At 42.6% G+C, this 26,137-nt stretch overlaps 6 protein-coding genes across 8 annotated transcripts; 3 read left to right on the top strand and 3 right to left on the bottom strand.

The window, feature by feature from the left end:
* Positions 1-5,673: 5,673 nt before the first annotated feature.
* On the bottom strand, positions 5,674-8,411 carry smim10l3 (small integral membrane protein 10 like 3). The gene is made up of 2 exons (XM_076164501.1): positions 8,038-8,411; positions 5,674-6,716 (listed from the first exon to the last, which is right to left on the bottom strand). Exons 1-2 carry the CDS (start codon positions 8,215-8,217, stop codon positions 6,696-6,698), a joined length of 201 nt encoding a protein of 66 aa, XP_076020616.1. The 5' UTR covers positions 8,218-8,411; the 3' UTR covers positions 5,674-6,695.
* A 636-nt stretch (positions 8,412-9,047) lies between these two features.
* On the top strand, positions 9,048-13,429 carry rac1b (Rac family small GTPase 1b). 2 transcript variants are annotated; one of them, XM_076164511.1, is made up of 6 exons: positions 9,048-9,386; positions 10,472-10,543; positions 10,937-11,054; positions 11,267-11,329; positions 11,560-11,719; positions 11,800-13,429. In XM_076164511.1, the coding sequence occupies exons 1-6, from the start codon at positions 9,352-9,354 to the stop codon at positions 11,949-11,951; spliced, it is 600 nt and encodes a 199-aa protein (XP_076020626.1). In that variant the 5' UTR covers positions 9,048-9,351; the 3' UTR covers positions 11,952-13,429. The 2 variants fall into 2 exon arrangements, with proteins under 2 accessions (XP_076020626.1, XP_076020627.1); XM_076164512.1 differs by having other exon boundaries at positions 9,049-9,386; positions 11,824-13,429.
* A 301-nt stretch (positions 13,430-13,730) lies between these two features.
* On the bottom strand, positions 13,731-15,693 carry LOC143011591 (winged helix repair factor 1-like). Its single transcript, XM_076164509.1, has 7 exons — positions 15,591-15,693; positions 15,328-15,426; positions 15,092-15,237; positions 14,779-15,014; positions 14,490-14,587; positions 14,207-14,354; positions 13,731-13,950 (listed from the first exon to the last, which is right to left on the bottom strand). The coding sequence occupies exons 2-7, from the start codon at positions 15,422-15,424 to the stop codon at positions 13,905-13,907; spliced, it is 771 nt and encodes a 256-aa protein (XP_076020624.1). The 5' UTR covers positions 15,425-15,426; positions 15,591-15,693; the 3' UTR covers positions 13,731-13,904.
* Positions 15,694-16,207: 514 nt separating this feature from the next.
* dxo (decapping exoribonuclease) lies at positions 16,208-19,412 on the top strand. Of its 2 annotated transcripts, none has more exons than XM_076164573.1 (7): positions 16,208-16,533; positions 16,911-17,370; positions 17,869-18,095; positions 18,265-18,484; positions 18,704-18,839; positions 18,961-19,055; positions 19,156-19,412. In XM_076164573.1, exons 2-7 carry the CDS (start codon positions 16,913-16,915, stop codon positions 19,280-19,282), a joined length of 1,263 nt encoding a protein of 420 aa, XP_076020688.1. In that variant the 5' UTR covers positions 16,208-16,533; positions 16,911-16,912; the 3' UTR covers positions 19,283-19,412. The 2 variants fall into 2 exon arrangements, with proteins under 2 accessions (XP_076020688.1, XP_076020686.1); XM_076164571.1 differs by having other exon boundaries at positions 16,208-16,537.
* Positions 19,413-20,313: 901 nt separating this feature from the next.
* On the bottom strand, positions 20,314-22,854 carry slc25a17l (solute carrier family 25 member 17-like). Its single transcript, XM_076164574.1, has 9 exons — positions 22,544-22,854; positions 22,393-22,453; positions 22,162-22,228; positions 21,896-22,050; positions 21,696-21,812; positions 21,452-21,597; positions 21,257-21,352; positions 21,075-21,151; positions 20,314-20,829 (listed from the first exon to the last, which is right to left on the bottom strand). Exons 1-9 carry the CDS (start codon positions 22,616-22,618, stop codon positions 20,682-20,684), a joined length of 942 nt encoding a protein of 313 aa, XP_076020689.1. The 5' UTR covers positions 22,619-22,854; the 3' UTR covers positions 20,314-20,681.
* Positions 22,855-23,419: 565 nt separating this feature from the next.
* anks4b (ankyrin repeat and sterile alpha motif domain containing 4B) lies at positions 23,420-26,137 on the top strand. The gene is made up of 2 exons (XM_076164582.1): positions 23,420-23,580; positions 24,656-26,137. Exons 1-2 carry the CDS (start codon positions 23,420-23,422, stop codon positions 25,794-25,796), a joined length of 1,302 nt encoding a protein of 433 aa, XP_076020697.1. The 3' UTR covers positions 25,797-26,137.

The raw sequence follows: 26,137 nt of genomic DNA, 5'->3' as shown, positions 1-26,137 counted from the left end.
AACGCTGGTGCGTTAATCCCATCAAACTCCGTCACACAGCCCCATCGTCTTCACAGAGCAGAGGTCACGTGACGACAGGGAACAGTGAAAGTAGTAAAATCACGATAATATTCATATTTGTAGGACTACGAAACCTCCTCATGAGTTTATTTTGTTTGTTTAGCCTCTTTCTGATGTGTTGGATAGGGGACATGTGGGTTCATGTATTTAACGATACTGGAGAGAATAACCGTCTGTTCTTGCTTTATTTCCCTTAAATCAGTTCCCAGCCTCACTAACAACCTGAACACAATTCACCAGTGGCATATAGGTGCAAGGGTGGATTTAACTTTAAAGCAAGGTAGGCATCCACTTTGGGCCCCGACCTAAGACTGCCCCAAGAACTATAAATATATTTTTGATGTCATAAGAAACACTCAATTTCATTCACAATGTCATTGAAACTCAAAAAAAGCCTGAAAACAACCCAAGCCCAGAGTCAGAGATGAGTCAAATGTCTCTGTCGTGCAGGAAAGGAACCCAGTGTGGCCAAAGCGGCTTTGCAGTGCAGGGAAAAAGACAGAGGCAGCCCATTTTTAAGGTATGGTGCAATGAAAGATGGAGAGATTTAAAGGTGAAAGTGGAGTGGCTGTGTGCACTTCAGGCGTCAATTCATAACACGTCTAAAAATCCACCCAGACTCTACCTACCAAAAGCTCTTACATAAGGTAAAGGTAGGTGGTAAAGCCATCAGGTTAGTAAGTAGTGGAATGGAGAACACACACACACACACACACACACACACACACACACACACACACACACACACACACACAGAGACTTGCAAAGCTTGTTTCTACAACACAAGTGGTTTCAATTATTGCATTCCTGCCCACACAAAGAAGGAGGGGGTCTCACTTCCTGTGTGCATTACTCTAGTGGTCAAGAATGAACAGATGTTTTAATGTATTCATTCATTTGTTTATTAATAGGTGTCTGTTTTTGACAAATGTTTGCTTCGCAGTCAACTATTTTAAACAAAGAGAAACTCTCCAGACACAACAGGAAGCGTTCTCTTGAGAGAAGCAGAAAGACAGAAAAGGAATATTTTCAGTTTGTTTGGGCAGAAGCTGGAAGAGCTTTATGTTATTGATTATCATGTCATTGATTCTCAATGCACAGTCAAAAAGAATGTGGTAGCAGGTTGACATAGAAGGAGGCCATGAACTTCTAATATCGCTCCATTACACACTATCTAACGTAACCTAACACTATTTCCTTGTCCTCAGGTTTGCTTTGTCATCTTCCAAAAAAGTCATAGTAATAGGGCATGAGTAGACATGTTGAACAGAGTCATTTCTCTGCAAGTTCACATGAGCAGAGCCAAAGAATTACACAATCAACCGAACCCCCTCGATCCGGCTTGATCCAGTCTGGTGCAGTGTGGTGCCTTCATGAGCTTTCTCGTCATAGCAAGAGAAATTGGAGACCATGAGGTTACACCTGAATAAATGCACTGCCTGCACCGCCATTAGAGCCAGGACGTGTGTGTTGGATTAGTGGAGGAGTTTCAAGCTGACAGTGAAAACACAGGCAAAGAAGGGGAGTATTCAGTGTTCCCATTTGGGGCAAAGAAGGCCCTTCCAGCACAGGAGCGTCTGTGTTTTCTCTGAGTTTTTCTCTCTGCATTCCTACTGCTTATGACTTTTGCATAGTAGATGGATTGAGGCAAAGTAGTTAGCACAAAGAGTAAAGCCTGATTTGAATATTTTCTGTGCTAGAAGTGAAAATGGGTTGCATGCAAAACCTTGGCGGCACTTTGGGTCAGACTAATGAAGGTGTTACTGTCCATTTATGTTGATACTGGGCCTGGTCAAGCAGGATGAGCCTAACAGAAAGTCAGATTAAGTTAAAAATAATTGTATTTCTCTGTCCTACACACTTAAGGTTAAGGTTTATCCAAGCATAGAACAAAGGCCACAAAGCCATGCATGAGTCTTTCGTGCTTCTCTCTCTCTGTCTCTCTCTGTCTCTCTCTGTCTCTCTCTCTCTCTCTCTCTCTCTCTCTTTCTCTCTCTCTCTCTCTCTCTCCCTCATGCCACCGTGGGCGTGTTCCCCCCAGGGAGGCGCACGTCTGTCAGATTAGGTCGACCATTATGGAAAACGTCTGCCGCACTCTTGACCGACTTCACATGACCTGATTGAGCAGTCATACCACTTCAATTGACCCAGTCGCCACGGTAATGCCCACGAGCAAATTACCCCCAAACTGTTGACCTCTGCAAATACACACATGCACAGACATAAACACGGCAGAGTCATTTGCTGCCCCTCACCCCCACACACACACACACATGCACACAAAATTACTTACAATGGAATCAAGCAGAATCACATTCCATAGCATAAAGCCTGCTTAAGCATCTGATCCCACATCTCCCAAACAAGGAAATTGTGCTTTAGCAATGTTGGCTCTTAGGAGAATGAAGAGCAAAATTGGAACATTATTAGCTGCAGGGGCTTGTTCAGCGATGGATATTGATAGTTGAGACACAGCAGAGGCAGCGTAATGAATATCACACAAGAAACCTCTTCTCTTAATCTTCCTCTAACTTGTGCCTCAAACATAAACTAGACTGATCTAAAAGCAGGGGATGTGATGGGGTTACACACATCCTTCCTGCTGGGGGGGATGCGGGGGGGTTGGGGTCCAGTCTTTGGGGCGTGGTGTGTGTGTGTGTGTGTGTGTGTGTGTGTGTGTGTGTGTGTGTGTGTTACAGAGGTCATGGGACGAGGAGAGCTGCAGGATTTCCTTCTACACATCACTCCTGCCAAAATCTGATCTGAGTGCATATTTGAGTTGATTTGCTGGGTCTCATATGAGAGGAGTCTTTATTTGAGCTATTTTCACAAAGGCAGCAGAGTATGTGTGTGTGTGTGTGTGTGTGTGTGTGTGTGTGTGTTTGTGTGTGTGTGTGTGTGGCCTACTAGTCAGTATAATCCTTGCACCCCTGCTGTAGTTACATAACAAGGTGTCAACTAAAGTGAAGCCCTCTGAACAATTTCAATCCCGGCCACATAGAGCTTTATCTGGCTTTACAAAGGCTTTGCAATGACACAAAACCAAAGTATAATCATTGTCATCATCATCATCAATGTATTTCTAAGGTTGACAGAGACATTGGGTCCAATCTGGATGTGGTATAACAGCACATGAAAGAGGAGGGGAGCCTTTCATCCCTTTATGTTTCATATCAGTTTAATCTGTGAATTGAATTGTGGACTTAAGTTTACATTTATGAATCATTTTACTGCATTCATATTTATTTGATTGATTTGATTAAATAGACAAGAAATGAAGTTATATTAAGACTATATAATATATATAATAATAATATAAATAATAATATATAATATATATTATATATAATAATGGAATGTACAAATTTAGATTGAAAGAAAAAGAAATGTCACATTAATGCCTTTTCAAAGAGGTGCCTATGTGGCTTTTGCTTTTTGACCTATTTACATCTCTCTCTCTCTCCTTTGCTGGCTCCCTCCTCCTCTCCTCCCCCACTCCTTTGATTCCATCCGTTTTTTCGAGGCCAGCTTCCTCTCTGCACCTGATCTCATCCGTTTTAACATTTTGCATATGTACGTCTCCTTCCTAGTCAACGCCATGTCAACTGAGAGATCCAGTTGATTTAAATAACCACAAAGCGGACATTAGACACAGTAAAAGCACATTCAAACTACATGGTCTCCAATAACGTCAGAGTGAGGGTGAGAGACGATGCAGTTTACAGACTAATGCACCAGAGCTGAAATCAAATGGATTAATGTTTGATTCCATATAGCATTAGTAATCCAATCTCTATGCTTGGAATTGGAATAGTAACGTTCATCACTTCTAAATGCCTGTCAATCATGTAGATGGACATTGTGTCAAAGTATTAGAAATGATGTCAGATGTCTTGGTAATCTGCCATACACCTAGCACCTAGCATGATTGTCTCATGGTGCAACAACCATCTGAGTTTTAAAGCAGAAAATGGGTCAAATGACTCAGATCCTGACTGCGACAGAGAGATAATTAGTCTCTGTTTGTGTTTACATTTAATGTGAAGCTGTTAAAGAAACAAAAACTCATATTCCAAAGGACCAGAGTGGATAGCTAAAACGTTGATGAAATTCAAAGGTGAATTCAAAGAAAATTTCATCAAAATTAAAATGACGCCAGATGAACAACAAACACTATGTGGGACATGCACTATGAAGTCCCACATAAATTGTTAAAAGCTTATGAATAATGTGTATGGTGGGGGTAAGTAAGAGTGCTGCATTGCACATTTGATTAAAATCGCTGCCATATCCACTTGCAACATTATCACAGTCTTGCACAGTCAGACAAAGCTGATGCTGCCACCACAAATGCCAAAGGCTAAAACTCTGTGCCATAATCTTTCTTCCACCCTCCCACCCCCAACAACTGTCACACTCCCACCCCCACTTTCTGAGCATACAAATGGTGGTTGGCAAAAAACAGGGAAGCACACCACCTCACTTATCCTTCATCTATAGATTTCTGTTTCTGCCGGTCCTCTGTGTTAAACCTATTAAAACGTTTTCCTGTGGCAAATCCCAGAGAAATAAATCCCCTATCCCCTTTTTTGCAGAAAGGGGGATAGGCAGGAAGGTTTGTCTGTCAAATACAGAATTTTCTAATGCAGTTGCCTTGGCAACGGCTGATGATTTTACACAGCAGCCTGGCATCGGAGTGACTGTGAGGAAGTTTGCTGGGGACATTTTGCACTGACTAAGGATGTCAGCAGTTTGCAAACCTACTTAAAATAAGTGCATATCCAAGTATAGAGCCAAATAGTCCTGGTGGCTGGGCTTCAGTCATTATAGATGAATAGTAAATGCTTCCTGCAACAGACATGGATCAATATTTTTTTTTGTCTTTTGTATGAAGATCAGAGAATAATGAAACGAATACAAATGAACAAAGGACGGAAGTACAAGCCTCATTTCCATAAGTAGCATTATGACCATGTGTGATATGACCGTATGGTCATTTGTAAAAGTGAATTGTTACTCTCTGATACTCTCTCTAAAATGTAGCTTTTAACTCACCTAACCCTAACCCTGAATTAGAGAGTAGACATGAATTCTGTTGTACACTTTAGATTCCATCTACATCATCTTTGTTATATCTCCCTCACATCAGCCATATCCACTAGCGGGGAGCTGACAGCTACTGATGTTCTGACAGGAAGGAAGAACTCATGCAATGGTCTGCCTCCTCTTTGTGGAAGGGTCTGGTACTACAGATGAAAAAGTCGACTGCATCTCACAGTCTTAGCTCACTTTACATCCAGTTTCAGTTTGTTTAGTTGCAGCCCTGTAGTTCGTTCAAGTAAAATCACTGAATCAATGAATTCATTACAGCAAATCATGGATGATGCCACAGCAGGTCGTGTTACCGCAGGGACTTTTAAGGGATGGCAAGAGGCAAGAGGAAGAGAGCGGTACTGTTGTAGAGTAACATTCTGAGGGAACACCAGACACCTCCAGAGGGATACAACCCACAATGACATCACATTGGAGAGCATGTTTACAAGGGTGTTTTTAAGGGGTATATTTGATTTATTTATTTAAAAATCAGTATTCTCATTGTGGTGCATTGACAGGAGAGCATTCCATTAAGTTCTGTGCCCGTACAGTCCTCCAATGTACTTCAAAATGTTTCTTTTTACCAATAATAATGTTTCAATAAATGTTGAACAGGCTTAGATGGGTTGTTTCATTAATTTATTCTTTCATAAATTTAATTCTCCTTGCCGTGATTTCAAAACCCTTTTGAAACATGTTTTTCACAGAAACACGGTACAAATGCAGCAAAATAAAACAAATGAATGTAACATTTCACTAATGTCACCTTTCTAGTGCCTCTGGCGTACAGATACACAAACACGAGTGGTACAACCTGTTTATGAACACACAGATGGCATGCAGTGATTCCTTTAAGACTGCACAACGCTTACTGACTGACAAGCGATGCAGGAGCTCTGCTACTCTGCTTTCCAGTGGAGGAAAGGTACAGAAGCTTAACCAGATCTTTACTCGCCATTTACCCCCTTTCAGCTAAAACAGCCACCGTTTCTTAAAGGTTTCAGTCAAAGTGATCAATCTACTGAGGACAGAGATCATCCTTGTTTTTGTCATGTAGTGTACATAATAACTTTTTTTACTTTTACATGATTCCACTTCCATTTTCTGGGAGGTGTTTACATTGAGAGATTGAAAACATACAGGTTGACCTCAGACAATAAAGAGTAAGAACAAATTCATTGTCGAATCCATTCCGCAGTCCTTGATATGTAAAGAAAAGAGCTGAGGTCATATACTGCCGTTCATCCTTCACAGTCCTCATGGATCAGACGAGTGACTTCTGAATCTCACATGGCGAGCAAAAAGTGTGATAGTGAGACATCTGTTCCCATCGGCCTCACGTATCACTTCTGCCCCTGTTCTTTCACATCACTGATGTCCTTTCCAAACAAAGGCACTGGGCTCTTGTGATGAGGGCTGATTGCAGTAACCAGCCATGTCACTCTGTTGCATTGTCACAGCAGTGTGTAGAATGTGCGTCCTCTTCCTCCACATTGCTATGCTGTTTCCGCTATTGGTCCAAATGAACATGCATTGCAGATTCAGTGGATTTCAATATGGACCTGTGAACAGATGGAAGAACAAGTCAATAAACAACCAAAGAACAACAGAGAACCACAGCTCTCAAGGCCACTGGCAATCATATAAACATATATGAAAATGTTCAAAGGTGTCATTTTCCTTTTGCCTGAGTTACATTATTCTATTGAACAAAAAGCACCTCAGAGTCCATCTCCATCTCCTACAACAGCCTGAACCCGAGACTGTCAACAGGAAGGACTGATTTGATGCGGTTTAGGGTCTTGGATGTGCGCACCACAATGCTGCTAATGCTTTACTGGTGGTGGTTGTTGTTCTTTGCTGTGGAGTGCAGCAGCACTGAGCACTACTCCTGGATACACAATGGAGGACATTCACTAACAGCCTGAGGATATACGAGCTCATTCCTACTGACTATTGACTGTTGGAACAGGACAGGAGGTTATCTGTCACTGATCCTCAGCCTTCCTCAACTAGTATGGACATGTCATTGTTGACTGATTCTGAAGCACGTCCACACTGTCACACATATTTTGCATACAGTTTAAATCATAACTGTAAAGTTATTCCAGCACACAGTCTGTTTCACTACTTCATCACGGAGCAGTATTTAAACTACCACTGTCATTCACTATATATTAATGTATCTCACCTGGTATATTGGCACAGTGTGTATTTAATGACAGATAAACAGGTTGGATAGACAGATAGATGTCTTTACAGATAGACGCAGTCCCAGAGTCCGGTTCTGAGCAGAGAGCATAGACAGCCATGACATCAGCCAGCACACTGGGAATAGTAGCTCAACATTAAACCATCCGCAGTCTCTGTCCGGTGTTGTGAATTAACGAGAAACCAGATTTCCTAGTGACCAACGCGATAACAATGGAAACAGGAACGCTTTGTGTTCATCAAGGTTTGACTTCGTGCAAATGTATTCAATGTAAAAACCTAAACTTTTATCCAGGTAAGTTTTCTAAACCAATTCACGGTGCTTCATAACAACATCATCCTCAACCTGTATTAAAGCAAGTGTGCGCTTTTACTTGGCTTGTATACCGTCTGCCTGTACCTCCTGGTCATTTTTTATGTAGCTATGTTTCATGTAATATAAAGGTGAAAATCCTTAATAAAAATGGACAACAAAGCAATAAAAATGCACATGTGATCACAAAGGCAACCACCGATGAATTCGTTGTGATCACCAGTTAACATGGTCAATGGTTAAACTGAAACACCAATCAGCTGTTTCTTTATTGACATTAGCTAACTGTCTGAGGCTGCAACTGGTAGGGGGGATGGGGGTGTTCAACCAAAACATAGTGCTTGCATCATTTAACCTACCTGCAATCTGACATTAAACATCATCGAAGCGACGAGGTAGATATAAGGGAATCTGATTCTCAGGCGCCATGCGAGATCGAAAAATATCAACAAAGTCCTCGTCAAGCCTTTGGAAAACACTCCGTATGTCCGACCAGCAGAGCCCGAAAATCGGAACACTAAATGAGACAGACCCGCCATAGGACGAAGTATGTCCCGCCGGTCGCTCGGTTTAGAGGCTACAAAATGACTGTCCTGTTTAGGTCCATGCTTCTATCACCGACTTGCACCGGGATCCATTTTCGCCCCTGGATGGTTGACTCGGCAGCAGCTGCTCCACTCCGATAGACGGACAGCCTTTAACCACCTCTTGTTGTGGTCAACGGGAGGACTGGTTACGGTGTGACACACGGATGCTGGCTCCAGAGTGTTGTCCCAGAGTTTGATCCGTCCAGTAAAACCACTGTTTTGCATGTTATAACAATTTTGTTCTTTAATGTGGTTACCGAAAGTAAGCTACAGCCAGTGGGTATTGGTATGATATCCTGCTGACAAGGATAAACTCGTAATCTGCCTGAAATTAATTATAGATGATTGACAAATTCTGAGCCCAGTGTAGTATTGACAATTGACGCACAAATACAGAATATTTTCATTAAAATAAAAACAAAACAGTTCACACGTCAACAAAACAACTAACGATAAAATACCATAGTATTAATCATTAAACGTATACGATTTGGGGGTTTGTTATTATAGTTTAGGGAGCGTTACGGTTACGTCATGTCCTCAATGTGTGCTACACAATAAAGATTCCGTCTCTAGTTATATTTTAAAATACCCGAATTGGAAGTTGGAAATCTGAACTCGTTACTGCCTCGTTTGCATATTTAATCTAATTGTCGCTCTCTAAATTGTGAAAATAAGGTGTTTGTGACAGGATATGTGTTCTTTTGAAAGACTTTGAGCCGGTGTGGAGTTTGAGTGGGCGTAGTGAACCGGATGCTCCCCCTGCTGGTGGCTCAGCCTAATTTTTTTTTTTTTTTTCTTCCTCAGGGGTGGTGGCCGCTGTTTAGCCGTCAGAACAGCTATCCAAAGCATGGGAATGCGGTGAGGGAATTTCCAAGGAAACTCGCGTAAAAGTGTCAGAGAAGTTACTGTAAGTTACCGGCAAGTAGCTCCGTAATAAAGGAGCCATACTGAGACACATAGGCCCAATCTACAAGGCGCTGTTGTGGCGTTTCATCAGCGAGGAGCTCCGGACAAAGAAAAAAGAGTTGTGAGCTAACGTTAGCAGCACCGAGGCTAACTTAGCATTCCACTGGCTGCAGAGCTATGCAGGCCATAAAGTGTGTCGTTGTCGGCGACGGGTAAGTGAAGTTAATCGCTTGGTTGATGATTTCTGCCTCTAATCTTTACGCCTTTAATGACTTAGGTAAAGTAAAATCTCATATTCACGGACTAGCCAACGCACATTTTTTTTCTGATAAGGAGGAGAAAGTTTAGACAGGGAGCTTTAACTACCTGTTTACGTTTCACGGGTGACGTTTTCTTAGCAAGTGTGACAAAGCGTAGCGCAAAAATCAATTTATTAGCCAGTAGATCTGGTTTTGTCTCACTATTGCGTCACCGTACAGTGGATATATTAGCGTGTTACCAATTTATACCGATTAAAGCCTCAGCATAGCAAAGGGTGATTATTGTTGCTTGGTTAATCTTTCACATTTAACCCTATAAATTGCCTTTTCTTTCTTGGGTGATTGAAACATCAGCTTAGTATTCCAGCCAACCCTTTTAGACAGATTATGTTTACAATTATGTTGGAAATAGCCATCTCCCTAAGACGTGAAGGCTTTAGTTGTGCTGTATTTGTTATTGTGCAATGCAACAAACATGGCATCCAATGCGGTGAATGTTTAAGTCCTCTAAGCATTCGGGGCTGTTACAATAGTTCGATTTCTGCAACACCGAGCAGCTGACACTCTCAGCAGCGTCAGTGATGAGCTTTAATTGTCTTGTCAAATGCAATATGTGGGAGGTTACACCTATAAACATTCATAACTTGTTGTTCTGGGTGTGGTGGATACCACAGCAGCAGTGCCATTGGTGGGTTGGTGTGTAATAATAGTTAAGTGTTGTAACAGATAGTATTTAATAGACAAGTTAGAAAGGAATGATGATCGAAAGCTGCTTTAGTTCCCATTTGATACAACATGTGCATTTTGCTTTATGTAGTGATGTCATACGCGCTGCTGTTGTGTGTGTGTATGTGTGTGTGTGAGAGTGAGGTGATGTGTGCACAGAGAGGGGGAGAACCTAATTGAACTGTGTCTGTTACTGCAAAACCACCATCCTATCGCCTCCAGCCAGAATTGCTTTAGTACATCTGTTTCTTTAAAGGCAGGAAACATAACGCCCAAACCTGATCATTGGTTTTCCTCCTTCTCCCATCCAGAGCTGTGGGTAAGACATGCCTGCTCATCAGCTACACCACCAATGCCTTTCCCGGAGAGTACATCCCCACAGTGTGAGTATGCCATATAGTCAGAACACAAATGTAGTTAATGGATGACTAAATGTCTTTGTGCATGTACTGTATGAATAAGATGGCCGATCAGTCTTCAGTCTCCTCTCTGCTGATAGAACAGGTTGTTCCTTCTGCATGGCACAAAACCAGAGTTAGGATAAATAAATTCTTACCCCAAAGCTGGTTTCAGATCTCTTTTGGGAGGTTAAGCAAGCAGCAGTCTGGCATTGACACCAGTTGATAAACTAGATCTTGGTTAGGCCGAGCCAAACATTAAATGTGATGAGTCATTCCAGCAGAGAGGTAATGAGGCACAGCACATGAGATTGAGATCTAGTTTAACTCTTTAAGGCTCGTAGGTTCCGCCGAGTCTCACGTTGTTGTTTATTTTAGGTTCGACAACTACTCTGCCAATGTTATGGTGGATGGGAAGCCGGTGAACCTGGGCCTTTGGGATACAGCAGGACAAGAAGACTATGACAGACTCCGCCCACTTTCCTATCCACAGACGGTATTATAATAGACAATGCCTTATTATATAACACCCGTGAAGACCTCTTTGATGTATGCTATATGCTGTGTAGTGTTTGTCGAAGAGTTTAATACGAAGTAAAAAGAAGACAGCCACACCTTTGTCTCTCAAATCTTTTGCACTGTTCCCAAAAGGAAGTGCTTGCTTAATATTGGCATTGATTGCGTTGCGTCTGCGGTCTCTCTCTCCAGGACGTGTTCCTCATCTGTTTTTCGCTTGTGAGTCCCGCCTCATTTGAAAACGTCCGTGCCAAGGTGAGTTGATGCGCTCGCTGCATAGACCAGGCCTGTCTCAGGACATTTTGTGTAGTGAACATGTGTTGCATGTGAACTCTGTGGTGCTTGCTTGTTTGTTTTGTCATAAACTAGACTTCTTCAAGATGTAACAGTTTTGTTTGTGGACCCCCCCCCCCCCCCCCCCCCCCCCACACACACACACACACACTCTCACAAGCTGTTTCCTTACTGCTCTGATCCCTGTGTAGTGGTACCCTGAGGTGAGACATCACTGTCCCAATACACCAATCATTCTTGTTGGTACCAAACTGGATCTCAGAGATGACAAGGAGACCACTGAGAAGCTGAAGGAGAAGAAACTAGCTCCAATTACCTATCCCCAAGGCCTGGCCATGGCCAAAGAGATTGGTATTAAAATGTTTATCAATTTATGATTGTTGAACGGGAATCACACATTATCTGTTGAGTTCAGCTAAATATCAAAACAGCGTCTTTGCTATCTTCTTCTTTAGGTTCAGTGAAATACCTGGAGTGCTCAGCCTTGACCCAGCGTGGCCTTAAAACTGTGTTCGACGAGGCGATCCGGGCCGTCCTCTGCCCTCCACCCGTCAAGCCAAAGCGGAACTGCTCTCTCCTGTAAAACCTCGGCTAGTAAGGATGCTGGGGGAATATTGACGCTAGTGTACTGGTGGGAAGAGACACAGGAGGAAACACCAATATACACACATCCATACAAAAGCGATGTACTTCAGACTCTTACTTCCACATGTGTAGCCACAGTAGTTGTACCAACTTCCAATGAAAACGCTAACATTCGCTCAGCTTTAGAAAAAGGGGTTTGGTGATTGTAGACTTTTTTTTTTCTTCCAAAATCCGCTGCATAATACATATACTGTAAAGATAAGACTGTCATTATGAAACTGTTGAGGCCTTCTAAAGTGGATTGGGTGTTTTGTAAAATGGACCATGGAATGTTTTCAGTTTGTTCTTCCACTGGTTGTCCAGGCTTTTTTTTTTTGTTTACAGTCTTGGTTGTTTGTCTTGCGTGGAAGAAATATTGCCAAATACATTCTGTGGATATGGTGTGTTACATCCAAACCTGTGCTTGGTTATCTTAAAACATTACGAAATCTGATTAGTTGTTTTACACTGCTGACGAGTGTGGTTGTGTAAAATCTCATCATCGACAAGGAACTTGAAGCAAACATCTGTGAAGTTCTTTTGAACTCAGATTAATGTTTATGTACCATAATCTTTTTTTTACCAGTAGTCCTAATTGGTTGTCAGTCATGGCACAAGATGAATTTTGTGTGTCTTGAATGACACCTAGTTCAGTTGTGCGTACTGAAAACGTAGGATGGCGGTAGATGTTGAGTTGATGCCGACAGTGCTATTATTCCCGGGAAATCACAGTGATCCAGTATTTTATGTTTGGCTCCTATTGGACCTATCAGGATATGGTATTTTTCTTTCCTCTTGCAATATTCCCCTAGATGTGTCTCAACTCTGTTGTTGCCCTTGAGTTTAAAGCTGAAAACATAGTTAGATGTTGGACTATAACGGTTAAGGTGTTTTGGTGGTGGGAAAGAAGCACCTTTAATGGGCATTTATCAGGAACCATTTGTGCAGCACATTTTGATTTATAACAGCTTCACTACTGGCTATGCAGCGACACTAAGAAGAGCATTTATGCCTGCTAAGTAATAACAGTAACAAAGCTACTGTCGGTTATGGTGTAGCATACAGTGTACTCATCCTTTTGTTATAATCATGTCATTTGACTATTTTGTATCTTTCTTCACAGAAGTTACACTTCACTCACTGTATTGTAAAACTAACACTATGAATATCTTTTATTACCTCCTACGGTTAACGCTACCTTAATCTGCCTACAAGCCTAGCTTTTTGTAATTAATGCTGACAGCATGTATGTGCAACATATACTGAAAATTAAGGTTAGAATTGCTACAGTTGTATTTTTGCCTATTTACAAATGTATTTGAACTACTAGATCAGGGGTTAAGTACATGTTGCTCATTTTTATTGTATTCAGACATCAAGCTGTGCTTTAATTCCAGCCAATGTTGTGATCCTTAAGTTTTATGGATAAAGCTATTGTCACTTTTTGAAAAAGCCAATAAATTCCAGTAAAACAACCAACCTTGAGCTTCTTGTTTGCATAGTGCAACCCAAGTTTCCCTTGATGCACTGGGAGAATTTACACACAGAGGCACAGAAGGTTATTATTGATAGCTGAAAGAAACTTCCACAAACTTGACTTGACTTGAAGCCTAATAGCTATGAGTCATGCTTTGGGTACAAGGCAAGTAAGGACACCAATGGCGGCATGTCTTGGAGGAGATACTTGGGTCACAAAGATTCTACGGGGCAGAGACACGATTTCCCTCACAATGAGACAAACTTTTGAAATCATTTAATATGAGAACTCATAACTTCACATTTGAACATAATATTTGGCATATTCATAAACCATGATTTTACAAAATAAATGTTTTTCTTGTAGTCCTCATACAAAACCTTCAGTGTTCATGCACCAGTTGCCTTGTATGTCTTCAGTCAATCTTACAGTTTTTCAGGAATCAACAAATCGTAATAGTGTCCCTGAGGTTGTCGGTATGCTGTGGAGAAAAGATTTTAAGATGGCATCATCACACTGATGAAGAACGGGCATAACGTTCAACAAAACAAGACTTCCTTGTGCCCACAGACTGAATAAGAGGTAGGCTGTGAAATTATGGTCCGTTCCCTTGGGTTACAATTTAAAGCAATTCCTGTTGGGCTTATGTATCATTTATTTAAATTTGCCCCACTGTTGCAAATTTGAATATTAAAAATACGGACATTTAAAAAGCCACCTATATTCAAACATTTTACCTTTCTACCAGCTCTGCACCGACAATGTCATGGATGTGATATTTCATGTGGAACTTGACATGTGAGGTCGTCCGTCGCTGCTCCAGCTCGCCCTTTAAGACTTCACTATATTTGGACTTCTTCACCATGCCGAGGACCGCTTTACGACCTAACGGGAGAAGGAGAGAGAGTTGTAAAACAAACGTCATTTAAATTAACAAAAATACTCTCTTCACTGTGCGGAATGGGAGAAATGAACAGGAGACATGATCAAGGGAAAAAGGGTTTGTGAGGTTGGACCCACCCTGTAGGAAATACTTGGTGAATTTGCCAGAGTTAGGAATGGCCAGCCACCAGCTGCCTGCGTCCCTCACAGTCAGGACCCCCGACTTCACCAGCTGCCTGGGAAAGGCAAAGACAACAGAAACATACACACGTTCACACGCTATAAAGCTTAAATCAAGACAAGACGATCTCTTCAATGCACTAATTGTTCCAATAATGTAATACTTTATCATGCTTTTACAAAGTGAAACATTAAAGCTAAATATCATGTTCTCTGTGGTCAAGATCAAGACAAAGTTGTTCCATACGTGATCTCAGAGTCTGTGAAGAGGAACTCTCTGAGCATCTTGTCTTTACTGAAGCTCAGCTCAGGGCATGACGACACCACTTTCTTCAAGAACTTGTCCACCGTCTCCTGCGTCGCTCGGCCTTCCTCTCCCGCTGACACTTTGGCCTTGTAGTCCGACGTAAAGACCAGCCCGAAAGCCTCGGTGTCAAAGCCTAGCTGGAACATCAACAGCTCCCCTTGCTCGCGCAGTTCATTCTGTATAACACAAGCATGTATTTTTGTTGACGCCGAGGGGGAAACAGACAGATCAAGGCATAAGAGCAACCTCTTACCAGCTGTCTGTCCACCATGGTCTTGTCACTGTGTATGCTGTAGAGTTGGTGTTTCAGCACTATTTGAGGTAAGGCATCATTGAAGACCTTTCGAGGGAAGAGCGTCATGAGATACAGCAGGCTGGATTTGATGTCTGTTGGTCCCTCTGAGGGAAAATGTGGAGGAATGGCACATATGGTAAATATTTAAATGACTTCATGAACATTTGAATCGTCTGTTTAACAATCACACCCACGTGTTCCTCCATTAGTAGGGACTCCAAACTTCTGTGTAGTGGCCCTTCTTTTCTTCACCATAAAGGTGTCAGAGATCAGAGCTCGTTTCCGGTTCATACCTGGGGCGAAAACAGAGTTACACCTTTGTTTGTACAAGTTTCTTTACAGTAACGGAGTCTTTAGTAGAATGTGTGCATTAAAAACACGACTAGAAGAGCGCAGGTTGCTACTGAAATCATTTCACCAGCTGCTTAAACACACGCACACGCCTCCTTGTGCTTACCTTATGTTATGTCGCTATTATAGATATGAACATGGTCCTTCCTTATTTACAACAGCGCAGAGATGAGTCAGGCTGCATGGACGGTTAAAGTCCTTCTTCTCTTCTATTTAAAAGGAACGAAAACAATAGTCTACATTGTATGGCGTAATGGCAACGACGCCATCTAGCCGCACGGAGGATGCATTGCATATACATTACATTACAACCTCTCCTAATTTCAGCTCCACCCGCTTCAGCTTGTTTCTGTTTCGTTTGTTGCTTTTCTTTATTATTTAATTTTTCGTTGTGTTATGTTACCCCACTGTGAAGCCTCCTTGGGTTTCTAGAAAGGCGCTTTACAAATCATGAATTATTATAATATTATTATTATTATTATTAGTAGTAGTAGTAGTAGTAGTATGAGTATGAGTATGAGTATGAGTATGAGTATGAGTATGAGTATGAGTATGAGTATAAGAATGAGTATTAGTATTAGTATATATATATATGACAAAACTGCGTTATATTCTCTCCCGACCTGAGATTCAAAACCAATGCAGTCACTCTATAGCCGGACACAAAGCGGAAGCAGTAGGCGGGACTTTCCTGGAAGGGAACACAGTTTACGGAAACGAATATATTGTGCATTTTAGGGTAAGGGGTAAGGGGTATGGCTATGGCTATGGCTAGGGAGTAGTATTATCTAGCCTGAATTTACAGCTTTTACAACCACATTCCTGCAAAATGAGAAAGAAATACAACCAATCACATCCTGGTTGTCGGATCTCGGGCGGGGGTAAATGAACGCTGTTAGCATAGTTGTAGTGAATGCTGCTGACTGGGTAGCTATCTTGGGTTTGTTTTTATCTTTTGTGTATTCTAACTCGGAATAGAGTAAATTGTATCCTGCGTATTACCGTGGCGGACGTTTAGCTGCGTGTTTTGTGTCACGCTCACTTCAGAGGTAGGTCGGTGTAATATTGCTTCCAAACTCAGATGAGTTAACTGCTACTTCACTAGCTTTGCTTACGAACTCACCACTGTTTACCTTCTGTCTTCGATCACACTAATGCAATCGCCTCGTTAGTTTGTGTAATTGTTGTTGTATGAAGCTAGTTTCATCCCACTCCGAATCTCAAATTTCGAATTCCACAAATTTGGGTTAATTTCCCTGCCACTATTGGCATTCTTCAAATTCCAAGTAGCCCAAAAGCCATTTCTGCTTTGACTCAAATGACCATAAAAAGGCTGTGCTTCACTTCTTAAACATAAACACTGACGGTTTTACATTTGAGAAATTATTTGTTTTGTTGTTTACTTATTCCTTTCTGCTTCAGGTAGAAATGGACCAGCGCCACCACAGATCTCACCTTCCAAACTCCAGCCACCAATCCCAGCAGTCGACATACAGAAGGAACAGAGACGACCCAGGAAGCCAGCACTTTGAGAATAAACGTTTCAGGCCGCACCACTCTGGGTCGGCTCCTGGGCCGTCCTCTTGTTCCAACCAGGGTTTGAGCACCAGGAGGGAGCTTTATGAAAGAGACTTTCCTGTGTACAAACAACCTGTGGAGGTGGGAGGTTTTTCCCTGGACTCGCGTCGTAGATTCTTCAATGACAGCAGGCAGATGAGATACTTTGTGGAACCTGAGAGGAATCCTAATTTTGATCTAAGGGATGGCTACAAGGACCGCTTCGTAAAGAGAGATGACAGCGTGAAGGAGAAGCTGGACCACCTCCTAAAATGGATCCTGGCCAACAGAGCTCAGATGAGGTCCAAGATGACCACAGCCGCCTCGTGGTAAGTGCCTATATTAGCACAGTTTTCACTTGTACTGGCCACTAAACAGTGCTAACATGCATACAGAAGCTCCATTTCCTGACTGATATTGACTTTTTCTGGCCAATTCTTATATTGATACTTCTGGTTATTAAAGGAGTTGTGACCTCTGCATTCCTGAGGTAGGATATTTAACTATTAATCAAAATAATGAAACATGACTGTAAACTTTACAAATTCACTGGAAATGATATGAATAACTATAGGAGAAACTGGACACTGATGCTGGGATAAGTAAATGTCTGCCACTATCAAAGATCTGACCAATACAAACTTAAAACATCACCCTGTGTTATTACTGCTATTTCAGTCATAATAGCAACAATCACCATGAATTAAAACAGCACTGAGATTGTACTTGCACCTCTGAGCAGAACAACAAACCAGTGGTGTTCTTTCAACAGTCAAATGTTTGTCTGATCGTGCATGTATTCATCGACGGGCTTCTCCTCTCCCCAGTGCATTAGACGCTGACTTTGTGACATGGCGTGGTCACCTGACCAAACTGCTGACCACACCCTATGAGACACACGAGGGCTGGCTGCTGGCAGTCACCAGGTTTGGAGGCACACTGTACATGAGCGAGGTGGAGACGGAGGTGGCTCGCAGGGAACAGGAGACTCGCACTGAAAAGCATAAGGAGATGACGTACTGGGGATACAAGTTTGAGCAGTACACATGCGCAGGTAGGTCAGCATGTACTGTGTGTAGCAGTAATGATTGTAATGACAGTTTGTCCTCTTATGCATCAGTCATCATAGTACATAAGTATCTACAAACTTAGATAATGTTCAGATGTTTCAGAAGCATACCAAGACACAAATGATAACACAAAACCTTTGTCCATGCTCATAGATAACATCCACAGTTTGCCTGACCCGACTGGAGTGGTAAACACCAACGAAGCCTTCTGCACTGTGGTCCAAACTCGCCTGGCAGACCACAGGCTTCTGTTTTCTGGTGAGGTGGACTGCAGAGATAAAGATCCCAAAGCTCCAGCTCCTCCTGCCTGCTACGTGGAGCTGAAGACCTCCGCAGAGATCTGCACTCCCAAACAGCGCAGCAACTTTCACCGGTACACATGATCTATAAAGCAGTAAATGATCAATGTTTACATTTTGAAGTTTTTAGCAGTTTTGAAATCTGTATTCCGTTTTGTGTGTGTGTGTGTGTGTGTGTGTGTGTGTGTGTGTGTGTGTGTGTGTGTGTGTGTGTGTGTGTGTGTGTGTGTGTGTGTGTGTGTGTGTGTGTGTGTGTGTGTGTGTGTGTGTGTGTGTGTGTGTGTGACTCCCAGGTTCAAACTGCTGAAGTGGTGGGCTCAGTCCTTTCTCCCTGGAGTCCCTCGTGTTGTCGCAGGCTTCAGGGATCATGAAGGAGTGGTCGTCGCCATGGAGACGTTTCAGGTCTCTAAGATTTCCCAACTCATCAAGGTACAAACATTGTTGTTTGTCTAACATAGGACTTGGCTATACCTTGTTCATTTAGTCAAGATGACATCATCACAAGGCAAGCTGAGAAGACTGTATGAATGCATTTGCTTTCTTTGGGCAGAACGAATACAACTGCTGGAAGCCAACAGTCTGTATGAACTTTTGCTGTGATTTCCTGTCATTCGTGAGGAGTTTGGTTACGGAAGACAATCCTAGGTGAGTTACAGAGATCCAGACTAGATCCTTCTTTGCTTTCTAACAGAACGACTTCATCCACTGTATCTTTAGCTGTGTGTTGTTGTTGCTTCCCTTCCAGTGTAGTGTACCTGTTCTCCTGGGAGCCCCATAGAGACGTGACCTACTCCATCCACAGAGACTCCCAGTATTCCTTCCTGCCACATTGGTACATAGAGGAAATTACCAAAAGTCATGAGCCACAGTAGGATTCCTTTTTTACAAACAAAACGTTAAGGTAGACCTCCAATGGAGGGTTCTGTGCCAAACTACTTTGGCATTTCATGAGTATATCTTTATTTTGATCATCTTACGTCCATGAATTATCAATTATAACTCTGCATTTAGGATACAACCATATTTTTTACCATATATTTTATCTGATGTGATTTTAAATACAGCAATGATAACAGTCACAGTGTAATTTATTTACTTTTTATTAGCATTTTTCCTGGTTACATTCCCAAAAAATACAAGTTTTTCATTTGTCAAAATTAGAAAACATTACAAAAAAAATGCGACCTGTCTGAGCTATGAAGATAACTTCAGTATTGCGTAATCAGTGTTTTCATGTTAACGATAACACACACACACACGCTTAATAAAAGCACATACATTAATAGCAATGAGACCAGCACCACTTGCCGTCATTAGAGGTCATGTGTTAGTGAATAATTCCCCAGTAATCAGGTAAACAAAGTACACAAACAAAAATGGAGTGAAACAAGTTCTTCGTCACGGACAGTGCAAACCCTCTACACTCGCACGGAACACACACCTGCATGACTGAAGCTGCATACTGACCAACACACTCATCAGTGCGTCTAGTGTGTAAAACATTAACAGTCGCTCTGGTTCTTCTTCTCAAGCTGTCAGATGAACTCTCTCAGAGTGTGTTAGATTGAACTTCATGTGTCGTTACTGCTAAAATCAAAATCAATCTGAAAGAGTTTAAGTGCTTACAAGCCATCAGTACGGTGCCACTTCTTCTGCAATCAACCAGCAGCTGAAGAAGATTAATCTGTATGTGTGATGTTATCTTCAGATTAAAGCTAATTAAAAAAGGAATTTATTTATCTAGCAGGAGTTTCATTAGGCTTGGGTCTCGGTGTATTAAATCGTCCCATTTCTGTTAAATTCACAGCTAAAACATAAGACTGACAGTATGTTAAGTAGGTATGATGGAGGCTTCTCATGAGGAAGTGAGGTTACAGTTACAGTACATCCTCCTTTTGGTCAGAAATTGCAGTGAACCTACTTAAAGGCATCAAACATGTCATAATGTCCTGGAGTGAGTAATCTCTCTGAAGTCTTGAGTGATTTTGAGATCATTTACCTTCTTACACACTCTTTTTGTGGCATTTTAAAGGCTGATGTCGCCTCGGTTGTTCATTTAACAAAACACTGGAATGGAATAGAATAGAAATGGAGAAGAGAAATGAAGGGAAAGCTATATCCCGTCTTTTTACTCATTTGGCAAAAGTGGCACACTGAAACACTTTAGGGTTGAGACAGAGGGAAACAAACCTCCAGTGCGTGTTTGGATTGACGAGAATGTGTAGAGTCGAGTACAGTAGAGTCGACCAACCAGTCTCTATTGACCGGCGCTCAGGCCCTCAGCTTCTTGTTCATACCCATGACCCTGAATGTAACAGCTGTGATTTTCTCATACACCACAAACATGAGGGCAGCTGTCAGCACCGTCTGTAGGAGTTTGGCCTCCAGGCCTTTGTACAAACCGAAAACACCGTGTCTCCTGTGGAAGAAGAGCGAGAGACGTTCAGAAGATCATCACCGGCCGCGTCGGTGTATGAAGTCGTGTGTGTGTGTGTGTACTTGTATCCTTCAGTATTATAGCAAGATCGCATCAACCATATTTGAGTAATACTTTGAGTATACTTGACTAATAACATTATAAGTCCTGCAAACTGTTTGGCAGCAGAAGATCAAACCTGATCCATCATTACATCACCTCTAGGCGTGTGAATGTTCTGCACTCACTTGATTCTCTCCATTAGCAGGGCGAATACGTTGGAGAGACTTCCTAAAGCTCCACCTTTGCCTTTGTACTGGCCAAACTGGGGAGAAGGTCAAACAACAGGTTCATTTATTTCCCAGACATTTGGATTTCATTGACACACACCAATAAAACTGTAAATCTGTAACGACATCATGGTGTTTACCCTGAGGATGGCCTGAACTGTCTGCAGAGGATATGTAACTGTGGTGGCAATGGCCTTGGCAACGGCACCGATGAGGAAGATCTCCGCCGAAGATATCTGCACAAAGATTGAATGCTCAGGCTGTGACAACCCTGCCCAGTTTGAATATCATAACAAGTGCTGCGTCATTCAGTTGAGCTCAACGCGACCTCTCACCCTCTTCCCCCCTTTGCCCGCCCTCCTCTTCATGGCCTCGTAAACCATGAACTGCAGGGCCGGGTTAAGGACGAGGATGAGGGAGGGCAGCGTGCCGTTCCACAGGGTTCCCACGCCGTCGTTGGCTATGATCTGAGAGAAAGCGTCTGAGAGGGAGACGCACAACACAACACAGCGGGGGTTCAACCACGGCACACTGGCAATACACACATTTAAACTGTAACACGCGTGCATGTACACACACCGAAGATGCCCTTGTAGTGGGTCTGCTGGAGGTCTTCATTTCTGAACTTTGCCCCCTGCAGCTTCAGCCGGGTGTTCACCACCCACATGGGAGTGGTCAGCACCACGTTTACTGCCCCTGAATGAGTGACAACAGTTAGATCACTTGAACGCAACCTTCACACTGACATCCATCTCTTAATTCCTTTACGGTGCAGTCACCTGATATGACCCCCATCAGCAGGTCTGTGCCAGGTCTGGACTTGTGTTGGCCGGATGCTGCTAGCTTCTTCAGCGTGTTGAAGGTGTAGAAGTAGACAAAGTTGGAGCAGCAGAGGCTGGAAATGACCGGGAACCAGCCTCTGTACAAAGCCAGCCTGTGGGTGGGGGGGAAACATCAATCAAGAGCCATTTCCATATTCAACGTTGAGTTATGGAGCCACAAAATCAGTGTGAATGCATAAAGAAGCTGTAAATCATGAACTTACAGGCCTTCTTCCTTTGCGATCTCAGACAGGATGACAGGAGTGGATTTAGACTTTCTATTCTCATCCACTGCAAAAGAAAAGATGGCATGGGTCAGATCACATGCAGAATGTTTAAGCATGTTATTTTTGTTACAGTTTGACAGGGTTGTCTTCTTAGCTGAACTCTGGCTTCAGTTAAGAGTGTGTGCTATCTGACAGCTTGAGTCCAGCGCGATAAGAGCTCCAGCTCACCCTGCAGTCTGCTCTTGGCTGTATCCAGAGGGAAGAACACCGACATGGCTGTGACGCTCCCCTGAAGATCCAAAGCGATGTTAACACTCACTCTTTACATCCTCATTACTTGACAAACCCTTAGTTAGTTTTGTCATGTGTCTCCACTCACCGTTGCACCTGCCACAGCGTGAACCAGCGTCTCGTAGGACAGCAGGCCGGCAGCGAAGCCACCGCTGTCGGACATCTCAGCAGAATCTCCCGGCTGGAACAACCAAAACAAAGGGGAACAAGAGGCGAGACCCCGGGGGGGAAACGATGTCTATCTCGGGTCGGTGTCGCCTCGGATTGGGGAAGATGTCCTGCTTACAAACCTGTCATGTTCTCGAGGGAGAAGACTATGCGGAGCTGAGACACAGTCGCCGATACGGTTCCTCCTTGTCTCGGAGTCACCGGCACATCACGCCATGTCAGAGAAGGGGGCGGAGTCACAGCGCCATCTACTGCACGGGAGGCTGCGTTGCATGTAATTCAACAGTGTGCGTTTGCGAAATCTGTGTTAGAAGAAGAAGAGGAAAATAATAGATTTCCCACTCTGCTGTTGTCTTTTAAAACATGAAGGTTCAAGTTTTAAACATTTAACCCTTTAAATTTTAAAAGGCTCTTCCAAAAAAGTGTTCATCATGTAGACACTATATCCACATGTGTATTTTTAAAAGGAAGTTTGTTTTTTTTACATTTTAAAGTAAGTAAGCAATAAACTACTAGTCTAAAGCAAATCAAAGGAATGTAGGCTTCTGATGAAAGTAAGAATGGTATCTAACTAAAGGCGAGTTTTCTGACAGCAGTGAGATGGACTTTGCTTTTGTTTTATGACTATGAGGCGCTGATATGTTCACGCCCAGCACTCATTTGTTCCGGACTGCAGGCAACACTGTGCCTCTAACGACAGCGGGAGCCAGCGTCAGATTTAGCCAGATCTTTTTCAAGGCCTAATTTGCCCATTGGCCTTTTTGATGTTAGGTTGTACTGTTAAATTCCATTAGAGATGTCTAGGTACCACAAAGCAGCCACTGATGGATACTTGGACCTGTTGAAGGAGGCCACAAAGAAGGACCTGAACACTACGGATGAGGATGGCATGACACCCACTTTACTGGCTTCTTTCCACGGACATGTTAATGCTCTTCAGCTCATATGCAGCAGAGGGTGAGCACCATTACAATCCCCTATCATCTGTGCTTAATCGGAGATTACAGTTTAACAAACTGCTTAAATCATCAGGAACTATTCCAGCATCTAAAATACAATTTGTTCATCAACAAGCTATGGTTAACATTATTATCTAATTGTATTTATGACCAACAATTTTATGATTAATGTGTTATGTCACGCTTTAGGCCTTTTTATTCTATACAGTGAATCCATCACTTATGACCATATTTGGGTTTTTACAGGATCCATTTGTACACATTGTCTACAACACTGTAATGAATTAAATTATTTCACTTTTTAGATGGCTCTTTCCCACCGGCTGAGCCAAATGTTTAATCAACCAAAGCCGTCCTGTAAAACAAAGGCCTCTTTTATCTCTCCTCACCCCTCCTCCCTTCATCCCTCAATATGGAACACAAAAAGCGTGTTTGCATTCTCATTCATTTCTCTTGTGGTTCTGTTAAAATGTTTTCAAGTAAATGGAAACTCACATCGATTGGCAGGGATGATTGTATTTCCACTGTGGTCACTGCCAACAGGGCAGAAAAGCTTACAAGGTGGGATTTATGACAGGCTGTTGCAGTATAACGGCAATTTAGAATTTTATTGCTGAGCACCGGAGGACTTTCAGCCTTAATAGCTTACCAATTATCTACCGCTGTGTTTGGTTGATATTTGTCATGCTTAATTCTTTTTAAATGATCAAACATTCATATTTTATCACACAGGAGTGTTAAAGACTAAATTATTGCATTAATGACAGTACCTGACAGTATTCGGACAGAAGTACCTACCAACAAATGAAGAACAGACTTGTAGCCAGAAATCATGACAACAGAAAGAGTCAAATCATACTAACTTATCAAAGAATACTTTATAGAGCTTGGAGATAAGTACAAACATGTATCAATTACAATCAAATGTCCATCTTAATGATCTTTGACCTTTCATTTTCTTCAGTTTTCAGTTTATGAAATGTATTAAATCTCTTTTTTTTAACGCTTTGATGACAGCAAGCAACTGTGAAACGTTTCATTTATGGAACTGTGTTTTCTTCTATGTTACACAGAGGAGACCCCAACAAGAGTGACATCTGGGGAAACACACCTTTGCACCACGCTGCAGCTAACGGCCACATGCATATCCTCAGCTTTCTCGTCAATTTCGGTGCCAACCTTTTTGCCTCGGACAATGAATTCCACACAGCTATGGATGTCGCTGCTTCACACGACCGCATGGACTGTGTGCGTTTCCTAGATGGAGCAGCCTCACAGCAGACCAACCAGAATCCGAGGAAGGTTGCCAACCTGAAGGCGGAGGCTGTCAAGGAGGCAAGGAAACGCGTGAAACAGTGTGAGCAGGTTAAGAAGAGACACCAGAGCAAGATGGATAAAAAGTACAGCGGGGTAGGAAACTATGGATCCGTTTCCGAAGCCAGCGTGGCATCAGGACTCTCAAACAGCGACACCATGAGTGGCAACAGCGACAAGTTCTCCAAACTCATTGCCTCTGACACTGGCTCTCTATCAGCCAGGGTTAAGGGTACACTCCAGAAGACGTTTGGGAAGACAGGTAAAGGTACAGTGCAGGGCTCAGGTGGGGATGGAAACTACATCTTCATCAAGCAGGACCATCGAACAACAGACAATCCAGAGTTTTTGGGCGTCTTCAGTGAGCAGGATGAGAATATCCTAGATGAGGATGGGATGGCAGACTTCAAACATGATGATGAGGACGACGAAGAACCAGGCCATGTCAAACAGTCCCTCTTTAACCGACCTGGTCTAGGAGGTCTGACTTTCATGAAGAAGATGGGGCTGGAGTCAGAGGACATCTCGAGCAGGAGCAATGAAAATCTTGGCTACCTTGTTCAGAATGAGATGTTTGATGCCGAGGGAGATGGTGTTGGCTTTGAGGAGGACGACGGCGCCGACTTACCTTGGAGACAGGAGGAACTAGGATTGGATGACGACGACGACCAAAAGGAAACATCTCCGTTGGATGTTTTCTTGTCTTCCATCTCCTTGTCAGAATTTGCACTTGCCTTCAGCCGAGAGCATCTGGACCTGGAAGCCCTCATGCTTTGCTCTGACGAAGACCTGAAAGGTATTCGTATCCAGCTAGGACCCAGGAAGAAGATTCTGGAAGCCGTTTCCCGCAGAAGAAATGCCCTGGATCGACCTGGCGCTGTGAAGGACAGCTGCCTGTGATCAGACAAAAACAGTAACAACAATTTACAGCTTAAATAATGGACATTCTGATTTTTAGGCGCAAAGATGATTCAGCAAGGAAAATCTCCATGTTAAAGTGATCATGCTTCATTGAGTTGGAATCAAATGACACAATTATTTATTCTCTCGTAACCATGTTAAAATGTGCAAACAGCATATTAGGAGTGACAGAACCAATAATGTCAACAGATCCTACAACAACAAAGCCTTCAAACTGGAATGAAATTACCTGCCAAAATTAAATAGTTGTTCAAAAGTAATCGAAAAGAATAGATACATGGGTAGTTGTGCAAACTAAGATCCAACATCGGTGTTTGGTG

Source organism: Genypterus blacodes, unplaced genomic scaffold (genome assembly GCF_046128005.1).
Source record: "Genypterus blacodes isolate CSIRO-AG114 ecotype Tasmania unplaced genomic scaffold, CSIRO-AGI_Gbla_v1 ptg000137l_1, whole genome shotgun sequence".
In the NCBI taxonomy this organism is placed as follows: domain Eukaryota; kingdom Metazoa; phylum Chordata; class Actinopteri; order Ophidiiformes; family Ophidiidae; genus Genypterus; species Genypterus blacodes.
The sequence above is the reverse complement of the archived record's forward strand: the minus strand, read 5'-3'. Positions and strand labels throughout refer to the sequence as shown.